This window comes from Mesoplodon bidens, assembly GCF_964165515.1.
Source record: "Mesoplodon bidens genome assembly, chromosome: 2".
NCBI classification, from domain to species: Eukaryota; Metazoa; Chordata; class Mammalia; order Artiodactyla; family Ziphiidae; genus Mesoplodon; species Mesoplodon bidens.
Genome location: NC_138177.1, coordinates 140,407,465 through 140,428,950, shown reverse-complemented (window position 1 = coordinate 140,428,950; position 21,486 = coordinate 140,407,465). Strand labels below are relative to the sequence as shown.

General features: G+C 35.4%; 1 protein-coding gene across 4 annotated transcripts in view; it reads right to left on the bottom strand.

Annotated features, from left to right (window-relative positions):
• The window catches only part of USP24 (ubiquitin specific peptidase 24), a 151,312-nt gene that overhangs the window by 72,433 nt on the left and 57,393 nt on the right, over nucleotides 1-21,486 (bottom strand). For all 4 annotated transcript variants that reach the window (XM_081220157.1, XM_081220158.1, XM_081220160.1 and 1 more), the window contains exons 8-24: nucleotides 20,026-20,091; nucleotides 17,489-17,563; nucleotides 16,713-16,871; nucleotides 15,459-15,573; nucleotides 15,159-15,262; nucleotides 14,490-14,597; nucleotides 14,188-14,283; nucleotides 13,935-14,096; nucleotides 13,678-13,725; nucleotides 8,365-8,472; nucleotides 7,548-7,697; nucleotides 6,780-6,911; nucleotides 5,802-5,913; nucleotides 4,241-4,317; nucleotides 2,895-3,035; nucleotides 2,670-2,723; nucleotides 1,629-1,744 (exon numbers count right to left, since the gene is read on the bottom strand). In XM_081220157.1, the coding sequence (XP_081076283.1) occupies nucleotides 1,629-1,744; nucleotides 2,670-2,723; nucleotides 2,895-3,035; nucleotides 4,241-4,317; nucleotides 5,802-5,913; nucleotides 6,780-6,911; nucleotides 7,548-7,697; nucleotides 8,365-8,472; nucleotides 13,678-13,725; nucleotides 13,935-14,096; nucleotides 14,188-14,283; nucleotides 14,490-14,597; nucleotides 15,159-15,262; nucleotides 15,459-15,573; nucleotides 16,713-16,871; nucleotides 17,489-17,563; nucleotides 20,026-20,091 (1,823 nt within the window). The remainder of the gene's footprint in view (nucleotides 1-1,628; nucleotides 1,745-2,669; nucleotides 2,724-2,894; nucleotides 3,036-4,240; nucleotides 4,318-5,801; nucleotides 5,914-6,779; nucleotides 6,912-7,547; nucleotides 7,698-8,364; nucleotides 8,473-13,677; nucleotides 13,726-13,934; nucleotides 14,097-14,187; nucleotides 14,284-14,489; nucleotides 14,598-15,158; nucleotides 15,263-15,458; nucleotides 15,574-16,712; nucleotides 16,872-17,488; nucleotides 17,564-20,025; nucleotides 20,092-21,486) is intronic.

Sequence of the window (21,486 nt, the reverse complement as noted above, 5' to 3'; positions counted from 1 at the left end):
AGTCATACATATACATCTGTTCCCAACAAGTGAACTGTTGAGTGAACTGTTTTATTTTGCCTCAATGATGAATTAGATCACAGATAGCATTGCAAACACTGTACAAATGAGAGAATAACTCCTCCTCCCATAAGTGGAACAATTAGGTCACTGAAAAGTTCTTTTAAGACTAGTGAATGAGATAAACTACATGTACTGGTTCAAAGGCAACTCTGAAATTACATATTCTTAGTAACTCTGTTTAGGGTTTATAATGAGAATATTTAAAAACTATCATGTGGTTTTTTGTTCTGTAATAGTCAAATATGAAATGATTCAGAATACAAAGCAGTTGGAAAAGACAAACAAAAAGCATGCTTATTTAAAGAAGCAGCAGTTTCGAAATCCCAATCCAATAGTTTATAAGTGCATTTCTAGCCTGGTTTGTCAGACAAATGAATCGTTAAGGACCTAGGTCAGAGATATAGACTACATTTTACAAACATGTAATTAGGAATTCTTAATGAAAGTCTATTTGAGATACACTTCCAAGAATGTGGGAATGCAAAAGTCATGTTAGTGTTCTTATCATGAGTTGAATCTATAATCACTTTCTGTCATTTAAAAAAGAGGTCCAAGAGGGTTGAGTTCTATTGGCTTCTTTCATATTAATAATGTATCACTACACGGTACTCAGCTCATTTAAAAAAAGAAGATAAAGAAGAAGAATGTGAGCAAGGATATTGCCTTGACTCTTCTTCTAAAGGATGGCTTTAAAAAGAAAGGAATATCCCCAACTGTGAATAAAGAGAAATAAATAAATACATACATACATAAACACATAAAGTGATTCCAGGAGTTGAAAAAGACTTTATGAGCACCAATCACTAGAGGGCAGCAGAGTAAGGCATAGAGAGGGAGCCCTTCTCTGAGCGCCTGCCAAGGTTTCCTGAGCATCACTGACTAGGGGATGCTTACCAGTAATGAAAGGCACATAAAACCCCACAAAAGTATTTTAGTTACTTCAATCTAATGTTTCTAAATACTCATCTATTCTCCTTACTACATCAAAGATCTATAACACTGAACTCAGATTTCACTGACAACATCTGAAAATACTCAACACAGCAATGTGATTAAGAGATGTCAGTTCAAAGTTTTAACACAAATATTTGGGGCTAAAGTTCTTCTTAAAAATTATTTTGAAAAATGATTTTAAGTAAAACATTTTAACTATGATTATATCAAAATGTACAATATTAATCAATCATCATATTCCACTTCATTTTGCTTATGCTATTTGGTGCCCTGGATTTGACTATTCAATGAGAAAAGTTATAAGAGGTCTAAGTAAATATTTCAAACTTGAAAAAAATTACTCTTCATACAATGAATATATCTTGATTCCATCATAGAGGAGGCTACTCGTGTTACACACAGTAAAAGTAAAATGAATCAAATAAAATACGTGATGGGGAATATATAATTTCCCAGGATATGACTGTTTGAAAAAGATATGAAATAAAATGAGGAAATGAACAATTAACTGAGATATCTCCAAAGGAAAGAAAAGATTCCAATTATTATTTTTTTTAAGCTCATCTACATTTAGGTGTTGCATATTCGCTGTAACTTCTGCAATCACTTACCTGTATGGAGACTGGACTGACGTGGCTACAGTTGGCATGGCAGTTGCTGTAAGCATCTTTGTTGCTCTGGTCACAGCGTGTGTCAGAGTGGGGCCACCAAGCGCTGAACTGGCTGCCTACGAAATAGAAAATCATCTCTCTATATCAGGGTTTCTCAACCTCAGCTCTACTGACATTTTGGGCTGGAAACTTTTTTTTATTGTGGAAGACTGTCGGGGACATTGCAGGATGTTCAGTGGCATCCCTGACTTCTATTCACCACTCACCTACCACTAGGTGCCAATAGGACCCCTCTAGTTGTGACAACCAAAACGGTCTTCAGACATTGCCAAATGTCCCCTGGGAGGTAAAATAACCTCCAACTGAGAACTACCATTCTACATGTGTTAATACTTACATGGCACCTCATTTAGGGATACCTGAATACTTTAAATGTTTTTATGATGGCATATTTGGATGGAAGTCACAACTTGGGAACTCCTTCCTGTACAGATTCATCACCAGCACATATTCATCATCAGAAAGTTTAAGTTATTGAGACAGTATTACACTGCAGGCTTCTAGTGGACAAAGACACCCAACACTACCCACTACTGAGTGTGCTGCTATGGCCTTTAATAGCATTTATGATATAAACAAAGTGACACATGGGGAAGGATGGGAAAAGAAGCAAGTGCTTGTATAAAATTTCTGGACAGAAAAAGGAGAAAAAGAATCTATCAGAAATGTGAAAAGTACAGTAGACCTATTTTCTGAAGACAGTTTCTATACCCCCAAAAGGGGGTGGGGTGGGGTGGGTGGGTGGAGCAGGGAAAAGGGATGGGGAGGGAGAAGGATTTCCTGTAAAATACACTTCTACATTGTGGGCATTAGGGCAAATGCCTGTTCCCTATGTCCACAATACGGTACTGCTAGCAAATTCTTCCAGTAGGATCCAGCTACAAATATCAACATTATACACGATCTCAAAACACATTATAAAAGGAAAAAAAACCCAAAGCATTTATTTCAAAAACAGGTTAAATAAAATTTGCTACTCACTTCTAATCTTGTGTAGCAATCAGCAATGAATTTCTTATGTAATGATACAGAATCCTAAAAGTAAGAGGGTATATGGAAATTAAAATTAGTCTAGCATTTAGTTGTAATCATTATTAATGATAAAATGTCAAAATAAAGAAGCCCGACTTTCAGGCATGCCAACTTAGCAATTAAAAATATATTATTTTCTGCTTTTTTGTGTACCTTCTTTCCTTAAATACCCACCTTCTTTAACCTAGGATTTAGATTAATGTAACTGTAGTTTATGATTAACTGAATAGCTTCATTAGCAATTTCTTCATCAGGTGATTCCATGGCTATTTTCCAAATGAAATCCATTCCTATCAATTCCAGCTTTTCTACATACTGTTCAAAAGAAAGAAAAGTATACAGCACACCAAGGTCACAAAATTAGTTATTTTCTGCTACACTGTAACTCCACACCTCTTCAAGTTCAAAATGAATTAAGGCTGCAAAAACCAAGCTACATATGAGAACATCATTATACTGATATGGAACTTTAAAACAAGAAACGACCAACAACAGAAACACTGGGCAACTTCCATGGAACCAAGACAGATATGGAGATTTTTCTCCAGACATTCCTAAACCTAAGCTAGAACTCTACCCAAATGGGCTACTAAAGCAGAAACAAAACAGGAATAATATGGGCGCCCTCTTCACGAGCTTTTCTTCAAAGGAAAGAGAGTTAGGTTAGAGGTAGTTACTATCCTTGGGGCTCAATCTGGTCTTCTCAGAGCTCAGTTAGAAAGGGCAGGATCCAGGCCTTACAAGATCTTGTTAAAATTCTTACCACCTAGGAAGTCAGGTCATGAATGAAACAGACTTGGAAAAAGAGTTATTTTTTGCCTTTCTTTTTTAAGGTGCTCACGTAAATATAAACATAAGCTGTATACATTCTACAGGTCCTCATTTTCCTGCTTCCTTGTCTGTTCTTAAAAACTTCCCCCCAGGGCTTCCCTGGTGGTGCAGTGGTTGAGAGTCCGCCTGCCGATGCAGGGGACACGGGTTCGTGCCCCGGTCTGGGAAGATCCCACATGCCACAGAGCGGCTGGGCCCGTGAGCCATGGCTGCTGAGCCTGCGCGTCCAGAGCCTGTGCTCCGCAATGGGAGAGGCCACAACAGTGAGAGGCCCGTGTACCGCAAAAAAAAAAAAAAAAAAAAAAATTTCCCCCCAAATCCTTGCCCCTGTGATCCCAGAATTGAAGATTTTGGTACTTTTTCAGGTACACGTGAATTGCTAGATCTGAGAGGTTGGAAGCTTGGCTGGAACTATCCCTACTCCACGTTCACCCAGCCACAGGAGGCCGCTGGCTGCCCCAGATCAGCAAGAAGCAAAGAGGGGTCTGAGAAGTCACCTGTGCGGGAAACGCAGCCTCCTCACATTCTAAGAGAAGCGCCCTCGCCCATGCAGAAGCCTGCAGTCAAGGAGGCGCCCATTCTTTCTAAAAAAACCTCATGTTTTCTCTCAATTATAACACAGGTTTAGCTGAATGTCAAGTTTTACTAGATTTTCCGAATTTTCTAGATTTGAAAACAATGTTACTTACCAATTGAGCTCCTTGTCTTTTCAATCGATGATCACAGAGATTCACATTTTCAAAAAAAGTCTTAAATAAGTTAAAACCTGAAATTATAGAATATCATATAAATTCATGCACTCTAGGTACCACAGATAATCAATGAAAAGACAAAGTACATCAAGAGCTAAAACTATAAAACTCTTAGGACAAAACATGGGCACAAATCTCCAAGACCCTGAATTAGGCAATCGTCTCTTAGATATGGTATCAAAAGCACAAGCAACAACAATGACAAAAAAATAAATAACTTCATCAAAACTAAAAGCTTTTGTGCTTCAAAGGACTACCAAGAGAGTGAAAAGCCAACCCACAGGACAAAATATTTGTAAATCACATATCTGATAAGGAGTGAATATGCAGAATATATAAACAACACAACTCAAAAATAAAAGGGCAAATAACCCAATTTAAAAATGAGAAAAAGATTTTTATAGACATTTCTCCAAAGATGATATATAAATGACCAATAAGCCCATGAATGGATGCTCATGATCCTTAGTCATCACGGAAATGTAAATCAAGCCACGAGATACCATGTCACAACCACTAGAATGGCTAAAATAAAAAAAAAAGTTTATAATAATTATTAGAGAAGATGTGAAGAAATCAGACCCTCATATACTGCTGGTGTGATTATAAAATGCTGCAGCCACTTTGCAAAACAGATTGACAGTTCCTCAAATGTCAATTATATGATACAGCAATTTCACTCCTAGGAATATAAAAACTTGTATATGAACCTTTACAGCAGCATTATTGATAATAACCCAAAGTGGTGACAACCCAAATGACCATCAACTGATGAATGGATAAACAAAATGTGTTACAGCCATACAATGAAATATTACTCAGCCATAAAATGGAAAGAAGTTCTGGTACGTGCTAAAACCTGGGTGAACCCTGAAAACATTATGTCTCAGCGTGATAAAAGAAGCCAAATATTCATACAAAAGGTGACCTATTATATGGTTCCATTTATATAAAATGTTCAGATTAGAATAATCTATAAGGACAGAAAGTAGACGAGAGATCAGGGAAAGGGGAGAATGGATAGTGACTGTTACATGATTTCTTTCTGGGGTGATGAAGATATCCTGAGATTAAAAACGGTGAAGGTTGAACAACTTTGTGAATATACGAAAAGCACTTATTGTACACCTTAAAAAAGTAAATTTTATAGCATGTAAAATACGTATCAATAAAAAAACCTCAATTAAAAGATACAACTGAAAAGAGGATTTCTAGACTTTGACAAATCTTCACCTTAAATGAATCCTTTTTGTACTAAGTAATTTCATGAAAAGACAGCTTGACAATTAGCCTATATAATTTAAAAATACCATTCATGTAAAAAGAAATTTATCTGTGTATATAAATATATGTATATATAGGTGTGTCTTTATATGCATAAGGCGAAGTCCAGAAGGATATCCCAAACTGGTTAGCTGCTTCTGGGAGTGCGCTGAGAGGACAAGTATAAAATTCTTACTTTAAAGAACTGAAAAATGATTTTAAGTTTCTTCCCTACCATTCATGGTGATTTCATACGACTCCAATTTAAGAATCTTCTCCTTGAAGAGCTGCTGCTGAACATCACTCTCAAGATCATGCTGCCCTTTTGTAAACCATTCAAAACACATCTGCAGATCAAGACAAATATCACCCTGTAACTAAAATCCATTTAAGGCAAATACATATTCCAAACTGGGAGAGCAAAGATAAATTATTTTTAATTCTTTAGAAATTTATATTGCCTTAATACCACTCAAAACTGAAATGGTTCTAACTCTGGAACTAAATAAAGCAGTTAATTACTGCAATCTTCCCTCTAGATAATGAAAATATAAATTCATGCTTTTCACTGAATTGTTACACTTTGGTTTTACCACCAACATTTATCAATAAGCCTTACTATGTGCCAGGCACTGTGCTAGGCACTGTCACATACTTAGTCCTTTCAATAATCTTATGATGTAGTTAACACTGTTCTACAAATGAGATGAGGAAACAGCCATTCACTGTTAGAAAACGTCAAAGCAGTGTGGTGCTCCTGGTTTAATCCATTTTCAGCTGTGTAACTGTAGTTCTAAAGATTTGTCTAGGTATCAGTTCCTTCCTTAGCATTTCCGGGATACAACATCATTATAGGAACTCAAAGTTTTCTGCTGGTTAATTTAAAATTAGTTTCATGGGAGGGAAAAAAATACTAAAAGACACACCAAGAATTCTTTTGCTGTACTCACTTGGCTGAATTTGGTTTTATCCAGAATGGTGTCAGACTTAGCAAAGATCTCACACAGTTGTCTATATCACAGATATATATTATATAAAATATCTTTTCAACACTTATAGTTCCTAGCCTATTAGTATAAATGTATGCTTAGTAACTTGAAAAGTGTTTAGAATTGAAGATGTGAGACACACACAAAAATGTGAGATAGACACAAAAAAGTGAAATACTATTAAGTCCCACTGCTGTCTTACTTCATCCACAATATCTTCTTACCTCTCTATCTAATTCACAAACATCCTGGCCAGTCACAAGACACTCCCAGATTTCCTTGGCACGATTCCAACCCAGATACAGAGTAGCTTCTTGCAAGAAAAATGCCAGAAATTTTAGATGGGCCTCTAAATACTGGAAAAAGAAATAATGCCAATTAGTTAACTCCAGGCATTCATATATAAAAGAAAAACTAAAAAAACAAAAAAACTCTGAAATTAAAAAAATAGTTTTACCTAATGCTTTTTCATATAACTTAGGGTAAAGTAAATGTGAGAAATCTGTTGACAATACAATGTAACAGAAACTACTTGAACTCTAACACAAACTCAGTTGACTTTAGATGCCAAAAAAACACAATTTCGGCAATCTCAGAGTAAAACACCACAACACAACTGGTGAGTTAAAGTATTTTTCTATTTTTTTAAAAACAATATTACTAACCACTAGATTTGAAAAACAAAAGCCCTTAGCCACAGAACTAACAGTTATTATTTCTGATCAAAGACAAAGAAAAGATGTTTATTTTTATTACCAGATCATATGCAGTTATCTTGGGTGATTTACTGAAAGATTTACCCACAAATACCAATTTTCTGAACTTTTATTTTGAGGTGATTATAGTCAAGATACAAAAATGTTCCATTATGACAAAGACACCTCATGCTACCTCTTTAGAGTTACTCCCAATAAATATTATTTTTATAGTTCAAGTGCAAAAAGGCCAAATGAATGCTGTAAATCATGAAACAAAAGCACAATGCCAGGTACCTCCCGATAAGTGTATCGGCCATCCACTAGTGTTGAACCAGTTAAGCCTCCAGGTCCAGCCACGGCTGCTGCAAGCCGATGACAAGCTATCAAACTTCCTGTTACCAATTTCACTATTTCAAAATTTTTCTTCAAGTCTTGAATAATGCTCTTAGCAAAAACAACAAAAAGAAAAATGGTATGAGAATGTGCAGTTATTTTGTCAGTTTAATACAAGCTTCTATTTTAGCACGTAGTTGAGGAATAGCAAACACAGAAAGTTTTTCACTCATATTTCCTACATAAAAGTAAATAAAATCAATCTGGTGTGTACATTTACTAGGGAATTGCTATAGAATGAATGAACTTCCCTGGTAAATTTCTGCTTCTAAGAGGGATTCTTTAAAAAAAAAAAAAAAAAGTCTTTCAAAAGAACTATTTCACTTCTTGCATACTTTTCCAGATCTTTCTTCCCAAGTCTATTACACTGAGGAAGCTCTAGCTCCTTAAGCAAACTAATGTTTTCACAATATAGCATAAGTCTTTGAATCTTTTCAAACAAATTTCTAAAATACCATTAACTTTTAAACATTGGCTTACTTTGTAAATTAAGGAAATAAAAAATAAATGAGTTAGGGATACATCAAAAGAAAAGCTCCATAGAAATGAAAGCAGAATGATGTTTAAATTCAAGATTTTTAAGCAATATAAATGAATTACATTAATAACCGTAAAACTGTAATATAGTCACTACAAAACTCAGCAATCTTTTGATGTTTGTTATTATAAAAGGTTATGCAAGTAATTGTAAAATAATCACATGTAACTATACTCTTACCTTGTCCTGCTTTTGATAGGTTTGTTTTATGAATGAGCGGGTGATTTCATGTAGCTGACGCAAAGCTGGTACTACCCATACAAACTGGGGATTATTAAGTTGAGATGACTAGAGTTAAAAAGAAGTTACATTAGTTAAATTTAGAAATAGCAGATTAAATTTATTAGCTATAAAAAATTTCCAAGTCAATTAGGTTTTACTGTTACACATTCCATTATTTTTCTCTTCACATCGCTCATTTACAGTTTATCTCCATGCACTCATAATTCAGTCTTCAACTTCTTATTCTGCATGCAATCCTAAAGCCAAGAACTGCGAACAGGAGTGGATGTGAAGTGACAGTAAATGTACAGGGGTACATCAGCAACAAACAGACGACAGGGAATTAGCAACTTCAGAGGGTAGATCAAGTAGCACAGGCTGCTAGGATATTGTTGACGTAATAAAATAAATTGATGGCAAAAGCTTAACTTGGATACTGCTGAACTGGCTGATAAGTAAAATGGTATAAAAATATGGTTTTCTACAATTACATGATTAGGATACCAATGATATGATCAAGATACCAACGATATGATCAAGATACTAATAGTGGTCTAAATATTAACGAAAATATCCATGGTCTACTTGTATTTCCTAGTTAAAACAATTTTATGAGAGAATTCTACTTTTATTAATTATTACAGCCACTTCACACTTATACTTTATATTTTTCAGAACACTTTCAAATATGTTATTTCTGAAACTGGTACATGACAATCCAGATCTTCAAGTACATATCTGAAAAGTCTGATGTCCATGTGATACTCTTTTTAAAAAGAGAATTGCTTTTGAATAAATAGCATCTTTCAAACTATGAGACTTCATTATAAAGGTTGTAGGAATGTCAGATTAAACACTATCGATCAATTGATAAGTAACTCTCTAAAAAACTGAGTAACAGTTGAAGTCCTTAGCTTTTAAAACTTTAAAAACTGTATTATTTTTTTAAAGCCTTGCTTCTTCAAGTCTTTCTGTAAGATGAAGATGCCTATGGGGCAGAAAACTACTTTTGATGTCATTTGCAGAAAAATATCATACTACTAAATACGTAAATGTGAGAGAGCTACTGCCTAAATAATACTGGCTTTCCTAGAGATTAGCCAATCAATCAGCAAATACCGTATTTCCTGGATTCTAAGATATAGGTTTTATAAATATTAACATTTCTGAAATGGACACTTCTTACACTTGTATCAAAGAAACTTACCAGCCACTAGGCATAGAAGTAAGTTTAGATATACCTGTCCTTATGTGAGTATGTGCAAACTTAGCTGTTTACAAAAGGTATCTGTTCATCTACCCATCATTTCTGCTGTTACGTGGCATAGTTTAGCACCAAACAAGGATGGCTTTTTAACTTAAATGTAGATCACTGATTTGTTTCTTGAATGCTATCAAAAAGATTACACTATGATATAGCACTGACTAGCCTGTCGTGTCCATCAATTCAATTAAAAGCAAAGAATAACTGCCAGTGGTCTCGGACTAAAGTGTTTTTCAGAGCCAGGAGAATTTGGTGTGACAGACTCATACCCTGTGAAGGGCTATATCACTTGGCATTAAACGTCTCTCTGTCCAAAGCTGCACCTTGATTCAAGAGAAACTGTTTAACTTGTAGTATATACAACTTAATGAAAGAAGAAAGCAGCTTGAGTTTTACAAAAAAAGGACACAAAACTCCATATTCTTCAACATGCCTCAAAAATTCTACCATCTTAAAGATTTCAAAGAAGTCCAAAACACTACACTAGATAATGAAAAGCGGTGTGCCACAGTGAGGCTGTACATACTGGATTAAACCTGTGATGCATGTTGCAACACTGGCATCTTAGAATCAGAGAAATAAGGTATGTATTAAAGGCCAACTACTTGCAAGACTAGCTAGAATATTTCTGCTAGAACATGAAAGTTGCAAAATGACAGAGATTAAAATTCTAAGGCTTAAGTCCGAACTCATACCTTCCAAAAGGATTACAAACATTAGGATATAAATATAAACCCTTTAGTAAATAATCAGGTATATTAAAAAGTATCATTATGACCAATTAAGTCAATTATGGTTAGATTATTTTTTTAACATTGAAAATTACCCTTTAGAATCTAAAAAGTATTTCTGATATAGCCTTTCTACAGTTTAGCAAACAAGACAGATGTTATTTATTCCATCCTATCTATAATATTATGTTGCTATGTTGTAAGAAAAATTTAAATTCCTCTTCTCCATTTCTAAAAGGGGCAGAAGACTATGGTGAACAATTAAAACAAACATATCTGACACTGTCTGATAATAAAGCTGAGGTTTCATAAGTAGGAGTTAATGGTGTATCCAAATTAGACTCCTAATGTTAGATGAAGCCGTAGAGGTCAACTAGTTTAGCCTGCAAACCTGTGCCTAAACTTTCCTTATTCATTTTTGTTACAAAACTTGTCTTCTAGTGTTTCCAGTGATGAGGAACTCAGGAGGCAGTGCATTCTGTGTCAGACTGTTTTCATAGGAAGTTCATTGCTCTATCATATTGCAACATGCCTTCCCATAACTTCTTAGGAGACATAAAAAGTTAAGTTGAATCAAACTTCTATAACAATCCTCTAAGTAGCTGAAAAAGCTTTCCTATGCTTTCTTGAGTTCTCTCTTCTCAAAGTTGAATATCCCAGGTCTTCATCTGCCTTGTTTTACCAGACCTAGCCATTTACCTAGAACCAAGTTCAAATTTTTACATGGGTGGACATATAAAAAGTATTTCCTCTTGTGCTAATAAGCACATCACTGTGAGGCTGTACTGAGGGCACCTTGCTGCTTTTACTTTCAGTTGTATGTTTTGGCAAGTGGAGGCCCCTCAGGTATGGGTAAGTAACGATTTTAGTGTCCTCACAGAGGAGGGGGAAGAGGTAAGAGGAAGGGAGCCAACATTTATTGAAAGGCTGCTGGGCACTGTGCTAGGAGGCCTTCGTATTATGACTTAAGGAATACACAAACACCACTAATTGAGTAAAAATGACTTTTTTTGGTTTAGTAATATTTTTTTTTTGGATGAGTACATTTAAACTTTTTAATTGAAGTAAAAAATAAGTGCAATAAGAGGGAAAGGGTTGGGGGCAGACAGTGGAAGGTATAAAGGAAGCAAAGGAAAGAGGACCAAGGAAGCCAAGGGTATCCTGGCAGAATCTACAGAAATAAAGTTGAGAAATAAAGGTCAGAATTTCTGAACACAATAATGGAACTTGGGAATTTTAAGAGTGTCAAAAGCAGAGGGAAAGGGAATCAGTTGGAGGAGTAGAGGTAGCTGGGGGGTGGGAGGGGAGTAAGAGGTGGGTGATCTTGTCTTACCCTTTGCTTAGTTTCTGTGTAGCCTGGCAGGGAGACATAATTCCCAGTCAGCCCACCTTGCTGCCTGGCAGGAAAGGGCATAGCATAGAAAAACACCTTTAGTGGCAGTATATAACTCAACCCCCTGCCTGGAGTCATATCGGGGGCTTTGATCTTCCCACTGCCCCCCTTCAGCCATGTGTACTTTAAGAGAGTATCTGCAAAAGCACTCAGTCAACTGAAAAGTGCTATGTAAATGTAAGTTATTATTATTTGAAATGAAAGAATGGTAAATCAGAATTTCTTTACTGGGAGCAGTGGGATACAAAAAAGGAAGAATATTCCTTTCAAGACTCACAAAATGACTCCAAAATTCTCCCTGTTACTTTTTGAGTTTTGTTATCAAACAACAGACATGAATGAAGCGACTGCAAAGAGAAGCAATAAAGATGCAGCGATGCTACTGGCTACAAGGGCTAAAGTATTGCTTAGCTGTAACAAGGAAGGAACAGGGATCAGGAAGGATTTTTCTGGTTTCAAAAGCCATTTCCCTGGAGGGAGGAAAAAGTCCCTTCAGCTTTGACCTTCATATCTATAAAGAAATGTATCTGTTACTGTGAAGAAAAGACCATTTTCTACAGATACCCTTTCCCTCTTACTATTACTATTGAAAGATTTAAACTTCTTAAATAACTCTGGATGAGTTTCAATCATAAAGACAGAGGGTGCTGAATTATCTGAATCACTGAGCTGAGAAAACTGGGAAAATTCAAATTGTATCTGAGTAGAAAGAGAGCAATGCTGTTGAATTAAAGGAACAATTAATCATAACCTGAGCATTACCAGCTCCAGTTTGTGAACGATTTTAATGTAGAAAATTCACCTGATCAAATTTCAATGTCAGAAATATAACACACAAAGTTCTTAAATGTCCCCAACTAAACTTTATGACCAAGCATAATTTAAGAGAATAAAAGCCTACTGAGTCACCAAGGCTGCTTAGCAAGACCTGAGTCTCTGAATTTACTAATGTAAATTAGCAGTATTCAAGATTCTTTAAAGAAATACTTACTAGGAAAGCCAAGAAATATGTTTTACCAATGAAATTCCTAAGCCATTAGCTATTTACTAAAACCTTTTCTTATGATAACAGTGAAATGAAACCCCTCTCGCTGCTAGGCTTTGTTTCATCTGGGCAACCTGAGGGCCTGCATGGGAGGAGGACATGCTCTGATCAGGGCTGCTGCAACCACGGAAGCAGGCTCCAGTGCGCAGCTACTGACTGCAGCAACAGGAGAGCTACAACCATCACTACACATGCTGCTACCCACCCTTTCGAAGGACAGTCCTTAAGTCCACAGTCACCTGGAGGCCAAAGCCCTGGAGCATAGGACTTCCACAGCACCCATCACTACCCAGTTCTACCTTCTAAAATCGAGCCCTAGCAGCAGGCACTCACTCAATAACCGTTTGTGTAACGAATTACTTTAGGAACACATCTGAACCAAGCACCTAGAAAACAACTACGTGCCAGCAACAAATGAACTTTTCTTCCCTTTTCTCTCTTCTGACTCTATGAATGTTCCTCCGTTTCTCTCTTATGGGAGAAAAATGGACACGATATTTATTTACAATCCATTGTGCTTATTAAAGATGTGCATACTTCGGATTTAATTTTAAAAAAGAAAAACTAAGTTGAAGGTCTTACAATCTTATGAAAATAATATAGTAAAACTACTCTTTGAATGTGACCCTGGATTTTTTTTTCCCTTTGACAGTCAATAACCCCCAAGCTTTAAATAATAAGCACAGGTTACAAGCAAATATTTAAACAGCAGTGTGTATCTGAATATTATTCGAAGAAACACTAAAACATACTTTTATCTTAAAATTATAATTCAATTTATTAAAAGGAATTATTAAATTAGTATACCTTTTAGTTGGTTCCATCTGCAAATTCTTACCTTGAATCCATCCTTCTTGTTTTTTTCCAAACCTGACCATTCTCCAGGCTGAAAATTAATTTTAAGAAATATTAAGAAATATAAATGACTTGGTAAAAGCAGTACCTATAATTTCCCAATTTTGGACTCTAAGATATGAGCTTCCAGGTAGGACATTTAGTTTAATTTACATAAAAGGGGAGGAAAATTATTTGGCTCTAATTACTCAGGCAATACTATTGCTCTGACAACAAAACTAGACCAAAGATAAAACCAACCCTTTTAATATCTTCTATGCACTTAATGATGTAGGTCCTCTTGATTGCTTCTTTCACTGCATATGCATCACTTAGGATTGTCAGGTGCTCCTCCAAAGCTTGCTGAATAAGGCTACTTGGCAGCGTTGGGAGATGAGCCAGTTCCCAGAGTACATCTAACACCTACAATAAACCACATGTGATGAGCCAGCCCATACGCAAGTAAAGCTGCTTTAAGTACATGTAGCTAGAAAAAGTCATTTGATTCTCCTGCCTTTCCAGAAGTGGTCTCAAAGCGAGCTTCCCGGCCTATTCGTCCAATCAGGCTCAATAGCTTCTGTCTTACTCTATCGGTCTCGGTCTCCCAGCTCTGTAGAATGAAAAAGAAAAGACACAGGAACTGCTTCCCAGTCCCATTTGATCACACTGGCAAAATGTGCAAAAACTTTAAACTTGAGCCAAAAAAGTTTAATAAAGTAAGAAGAGTACGGTTAAACACTGCTAATTTAGAGGGAGGAGACCTCAAAATAAGATTATTTTAGAAATATTTAAAAGTAAGCACGTTTGAACACATACCTTCTGAATGAGAACAAACAAATGATTAAGCTGATCTGAATTAAATTTGACAGCTGCTGCAGCAATAATAGTATGGATATTCTCGATCACAGTAGATGATTGTCCTGACTAGAAAAGAAGACATTGGGAAGAAAGTTAAGTCTTGGAGACTGGAAAAACCCAAGTCTTTCCCTGTTGATTTATAGAAGCAAAAAGCAAAACAGTAACAAAGATAAATTGATTCTAGTCTAACAGCATACATACACTTGCATGATAAAATTGGTAAGACTACAAGAAGCAACCATTATTAATGGTTATCTGTTGGCCTTGTTTAAATTCCTAGAAGCATTAAATCTCTAAAAAGACAATGTAAAAAAAGATGAGAATCAAGTTCTCAATCTGACATATTCATTTCAAGAGGAGAACAAAATATTTTCAACTGGCTTAAAAACAATTTAAACTAATTGCAAGAAAAACATACTCACTTTTTCACATTTTATACATGATCTTGAGGCTCTCAGTTGAGAGTATTATGTGTCTTATTTTAAAATCTGCTTATAGATATTTTGTGACTTCAATTAATATTTATTTATCCATGGGCAGTAAGTCTCTGCTTTAGAGAGTCACCACCCTTCACCCTTACGGAAAAAAAATGTCAGAAAAAGGCAAAAATAATTCTCATCAACTTACCTGTATCTTCCAAATTTTAGTCAGCTCATCTAAAGACAATTTACTGCCCAAGAGTTCAATAATTCCCTTTATACGATCACAGTATTGTGCTTGGTCTATGTTGCCTAAGAGAAGAAACACCAGAGAGGCAGACAGATACAGTGAACACTAACTTTCTAAATATGATTCTATTTATTCAAAGCAATATTAACTTGCTATAAGATTATTTAAAGGCTAATATAGTGAAAGCAACAATTTCATACCTTTTTTATACAGAAATATATTATTTATGTGTTAGGTAACTTTTCTTAAGCAACTTACCTTCCAATGCAATTGACAGAACTGAGTTCTCAACTAGCCAATCTAACAGTCTGTCTGTATCTATAGCATTCTTCACAGATTTGGATAAAGTGCTATCTTCTATTAGTTTGGTTACCTAAAAAGACAGGATTATTGATTGAATCTAATGCAAATATTCATAATCAAAATCTTCATATATATTTTGTGACTTTTATAGTGTTACAATGTGGTCTAATGATTAGCCAAAATGTATCAAAGGCCAGTTATTAGAAGTTAATAGACCACTTATTTGTGATGTCTCTTTAAAAAGAACACAGACAGAGCTCACACTTCCTGGGCCACTGCTGATTGGCACAGGGATGCACATCTGACCCAAACTTCAATCAGAGCACTCCTCCAAATTCTATACTTGGGACCAGAGAGAAAGTATCAGTCCTTCCTGAATCACAAGAGCTATCCATGGCCATGTCTACCATATGAAAGATGCCACCCTGTAGGTGGAAAGAGAACAAGGCCATCATGCTCATAAAAGCAGAGATAAGACCTGGATAGAGTCCTGGCAGTGGTTCAGTCTCAGATTCTAGTTGATCCTGTTGCCCACATGTGTCCCTGCCCTTACATGGTTTGGCTAGTCAATCTCTCATTCATGTGAGACAGCCCAGCCTTCTTCCATTAAATTCCTCTTTTAGTCTAAGATAATTCAAGTTGAGTTTATTTCACTTGCAGCCAAGAATCCTAATTAACACAAAACTGAAGGAAAATAACTGGAATTATGACCGAACTGTATTGGCTCCACCAGAAACTCACCAAAATCAACTATGCTCATGTAAAATTTAGGAAGCTGCAGAAAATTACTTCCATCATTTTGCTTAGACCATCACAGTTGTAAACAAAACAAAATTTTGCCTCAACCCCAGTTAGAAGATTTGATTTAAGTAAACACATATCTGAAATATAATAAAAGGAATTATACCCTTAGGGTAAAAAGTAAATCTCAAACTGTATATTCCAAGGAATTACATTCTAGCAAATTTCACTAGGACACTAAAAATTTCACAGAACGAATTTGGAATGTAATACGTATAAAAATTTTGCTTTATTAACAACTATAAACATGTACACTATTTTATACATAATCACTGTTATCTCTTTTTGTAGGATTACAAGAAATTATTATTCTTTATTTCCCAACATTTTTACATTAATAACCGCAAGTTATGGAAGAACTTAAAGTGTCTGTGCTTTAAGTCTTCCAGAAACGGACGCAAAACTTACTTCTTTGAGGGAATTCATTTTAGCGCTAAAATGAGGTGATTTCAGCATACGCAGTAGGATGTCTAGTCGAAGGTCGTCCACAACGGTCACCAGATCCGGTTGGAAGCGCATGCAAAGTAACTTAATGGCAGACAAGAGCTCCGGGATGCTAACCAATCTCTTTTATTTAAAAACAAAATACACACAAACGTACAGATACATAAACAGAAAAAACAAAAAGGAACCATGAAAACACATTGATGCCAATTCTTACACACACACAGGAATACAGGACATTTTCAATAACCATGGTCTAATGGTATCTGATATTCCACATGGTCAATAAACTACATTTTACTTCTAAACAAAAGTTAGCACATGTGTGAGCAAAGAAAAGGGAAGGGTTCTGTGATAAATTCAAGGTAGACAAAATAAATCATGTTAAATTTAAATGTTAAAATTACTTTAAACACCTTTGGATAGCTTTTAATACTGAATTATTTTAAAGCTTCTTCAATGCTATACCAATTATACTACTATCAAAATCAACATGTTAGTAAAATTCTTAATGGTATCACTTGCTGACAACGCTACGTTCATTCTATTGACTGAGGTAACACCAACCACTTGGTATTTCAGACAAAACATTTTTTGGTTAGGAGATGTAAAAGTAATTTGATGTGAGTTGTATGTGACCAGAATCCAAACAGCAATGGTGTATGAACCTTGCCCTAAGCCCTGGCTCTGCTTCCAAGGACAAATAGGCATTGGGGCTATTTGACTGGAGAGAACATTACCTTATCTTTAAGGTCCTTTTCTTCCACGCTCCGCACGTCCTGGATTGTAGTAAGGATGACTGGGTCCAGCATGGGCTGCAAGAAAACAGTACTAAAGTTAATAAGGACCCCTGAATCTGTCCCCAGACTAGAGAGGAGACACTTTTTTATTCACATTTCACAAAGGAGAGGGTGCTATGCAAAGATCGGAATTCTAGTATTAGAGCAGCCACTAACTAGGTAATACCATCCCAAGTAAAACCCTTAACTGATTCTGTGCCTCAGCTTCTTTACTATCATATGGGTGCAATCCCTCTTTACTATCTTATAAAGGGTCCTCTGAAGAACAACCAAAGACAACCAAAGACACACCGACTAACTTAAAACATTAAGCATGAGTATGTATTATTTTTGTAATAAAGTATTTTGCATTTGATTTAAAAAATGAATATAAGCACAGACCATGACAAATATGCTGTTTTATGCATTTATTTTGCTAACTGATATAAATGAAGCCTATAGACAAGACTCATACAACACACTGCTCCAGAATGGTAGCATAACCAGGTAACTAACTCTAAACAGTATGTGAGAAGTAGCAAACTATTAGCTAGATCTAAATGATCACTTCCATTTAAGTAAAATAATTGTTAAAACTTATCTGGTGACAAGAGAAGATAGACAATATTTGGCTGTCAAAGCAAGAAGACATTAGCAATGAATTAAAATGACATCAGGCAACTGATTATCCTAGTAGAATTTCTTTATTTACACTTATGCCAACTGTATAGTGAGAACTGAGGGCTGTCAGGGTAAGAGGCAAGTCACACGGCTCTTGTCAGCATGTGCCAGCCCTGCTTAATTCTCACTGCAACTCTGTGAGATAGGCACGGTTATTATCACTATTTTACAGATAAAGAAGCCAAGTCACAGGAGTTACTTCAGTCTTCCGAAGTCACACAAGGAGCAAGTGGTAGAGACAATTGTTAATTTACATAAATATGGTATGAATTTATTGCTGAATGAATTTAAGGTTTGATGGTTTGATATAATTAAAATAAAGATAAAGTTAAATAACCGTTGGTTGGAAATTCATATACTTTTTACTCTTTTTAAAGTACACTGTGCTTGGACTTATCTGGTGGCACAAGTGGTTAAGAATTTGCCTGCCAATGCAGGTGATACGGGTTCAAGCCCTGGTCCGGAAAGATCCCACATGCCGCGGAGCAACTAAGCCCGTGCGCCACAACTACTGAGCCTGTGCTCTAGAGCCCGCGAGCCACAACTACCAAGCCCATGCACCTAGAGCCTATGCTCCGCAAAAAGAGAAGCTACCGCAATGAGAAGCCCGCGCACCACAACAAAGAGTAGCCCCCGCTCACAGCAACCAGAGAAAGCCCGCGTGCAGCAACGAAGACCCAACGCAGCCAAAAAAAGTACACTGTGTTTACATATAAAACCTGGAATTTCTAAAGAACTTAGTATTAATTAGCAGTTGGAATATTTACACTGAAGCTCTTTCCATGGAGCAATGCATGGGTTTAAAAGCATGCATTTAAAAATTCAATCCTGGCTCTGATTATTAAAAAGCCAATTATTAAATTATTAAGTCAAATCACCTTCTTTATGTCTTAGTGTTTCAGCTACAAAATGAATGACTGTATTCATATGCTTAATAAATGAGAGAACACTAGATGTCTCTAAAGACCTTAGTATCCAGAATGAAGAAAAACATAAGTAGCCATCCTGTTTCATTTAAAAATCTTGCAGTATTACTTTGAAATCTAAAGAAGGCACTTAAAACTTAGAAATAGCAGGAATTTCCAGAACCTACTAAAAAAATCCTATATCCCTTGTTAAAATGGCCCTAAGGACACTAAGCTTTCAAAACCATTTGTGGTGATTTTAAAAAATCTCTGTGAAAGTTTTAAGCTTCACAGACTTATTTTTATAAAAAAAATAATAAATGGAGGTATTTTCAACATGACATTTTATTCAGTAGAACTTGTTAACTGAAATGGAAAGGAATAAGAAAATGTAATAAGCCCTAAGCATTAGGAAGCTGAACGTTCCACAGCCTTGACTATCCTGTGACCTGCTGAGGTACAATCTGCAGAGGCAAGAAATCAGACAAGATGTGCTGTTAAACTGTTACTCAGGTAGTGAGTGACTTGGCTAGCAGGTGAGCCCAGCACCACTCAACACTGTTTAATACATAATGGCACTGAACCCTTAAATAATCCTGTAAAGGGGGTAGGGATATATGCCACCTATTTTATAGTGAAGGAAGCAAAGAAAAATATATGCTATAATATGTAATTATATTTGATAAACTGATAAATTGAAAAGGTAAATAACCTTAAATGTTAGGTCTCCTATACCTTAAATTAGTAATCACTTTTATTTATCTTCTGATAATATTTTCACTATAAAGATAGCTAATCTGAAAAAAGTTACTCTAAATTAGGCACAATTCTGAACAACCTGATAAAAAGATAATTTTACTGTTTGTATGTCTTAGATCACCTCTGAAGTAAGTGTAAAATGGCCTATCTTACCTGTACCACTGAGGAGTTGAGGTACTCTGCACACACCCCTAAGGGCTGCACCAGTGCTGATACTGCCTGAAAAAAGACAGTGAAGGTGAGAAATAAATGTGAGCGAGTTTCTTCCTTTCAACATTAAACAAATCCCTTTTAATATGTCAGAGAACATTTTATACTCTTGAATAGGAAGAACTGATATAAAGATGTCAATTTATTTAAATTACTGTAGAAATGTGATTTAAATCATAATATGCCAATAAAACTTCTTTCAAGGCTTGGATGAGATGATACTAACATTCACATTGCAGAATAATAAAAATTTTTATTTGAAAAAGGAGAGAACAGTTGGGGAAGAAGTGAAATGTACCTTTAACAAAAAAATACTTAAGACTTCCATGAAGAAAATTATAAAACTTTACAAAAATACATAAATAGTCCAAATAAATGAGATACCATGTTCTTGAATGGAAAGGACCACTACTGTAAAAATGAACAAACTGAACACAATTCCACATATGGTCTTGGTGGAACTTTCTAGAGCAGGAGAACCTGACATGCTGGCTATATTCAGAAGAGTAAAAATATGAGAATGATCAATAAAATTTGAGAAAAGAAAGACACTGAGCAAAACTGGCACTACCAATAATGAAAATATTGGAGAAATGGTATAAAAATGGCAGAGTGACCAAACGAATGAATGACAGGAACAGAAGCCCAAGAACAATTCATGTATACACGGGACTCTGACATTTGATAAAGCCAACAAATCAAAGTAGTGAAGAAAAAATGGAATATTCTTTAAAGGATCTTAACAACAATTAGTTACCCATTTGGAAGAAAATAAAATTGGATTTCTATCTTACACCATATATAAATACATTCTAAACGAATTCAAGAACTAAGTTTAAAAAAATGAAACTGTAGAAGTATAAAATTAAATGAGTATTTTTATAACCTTGAGATGGGGAAGGAAACACTCCCCAAGCAAATCAGAAAAATTTTAAGCCATTAAGGAAAAAATTGACTATAAAATTGTGAAGCCTCTGTATGGCAAAAAGACACCATCAACAGAAATGAAAAGAGAAGGAAAAGGCTGGGAAAGAAATTTACAAATACACAAAATAGACATGACATTGATATACTTAATATGAAAAGAAAAAAATAAATAAGACAAGCAACCCCAAAGACCTATGTAAATAGATCAAATTTACAGAAGAAATGCCAATAGCCAATAGCGATATAACAAAATGCTCAAATTCACAGGAAATCAGAGTATTGCAAATTAGATAACAAAATACCATTTTTTGGGTCCATCATATTGGAAAATTAAAGACTGACAATATTCAGCACTAATGACAGTACTAGGAAATGACTTTGTGGGAGTATACAATGGTCACCGCTTTTTGAAAGGAGATTTAGCACGATCGACTATAATTTTAAAATGTATATAGTCTTTGAAATCCCATTTTCTAG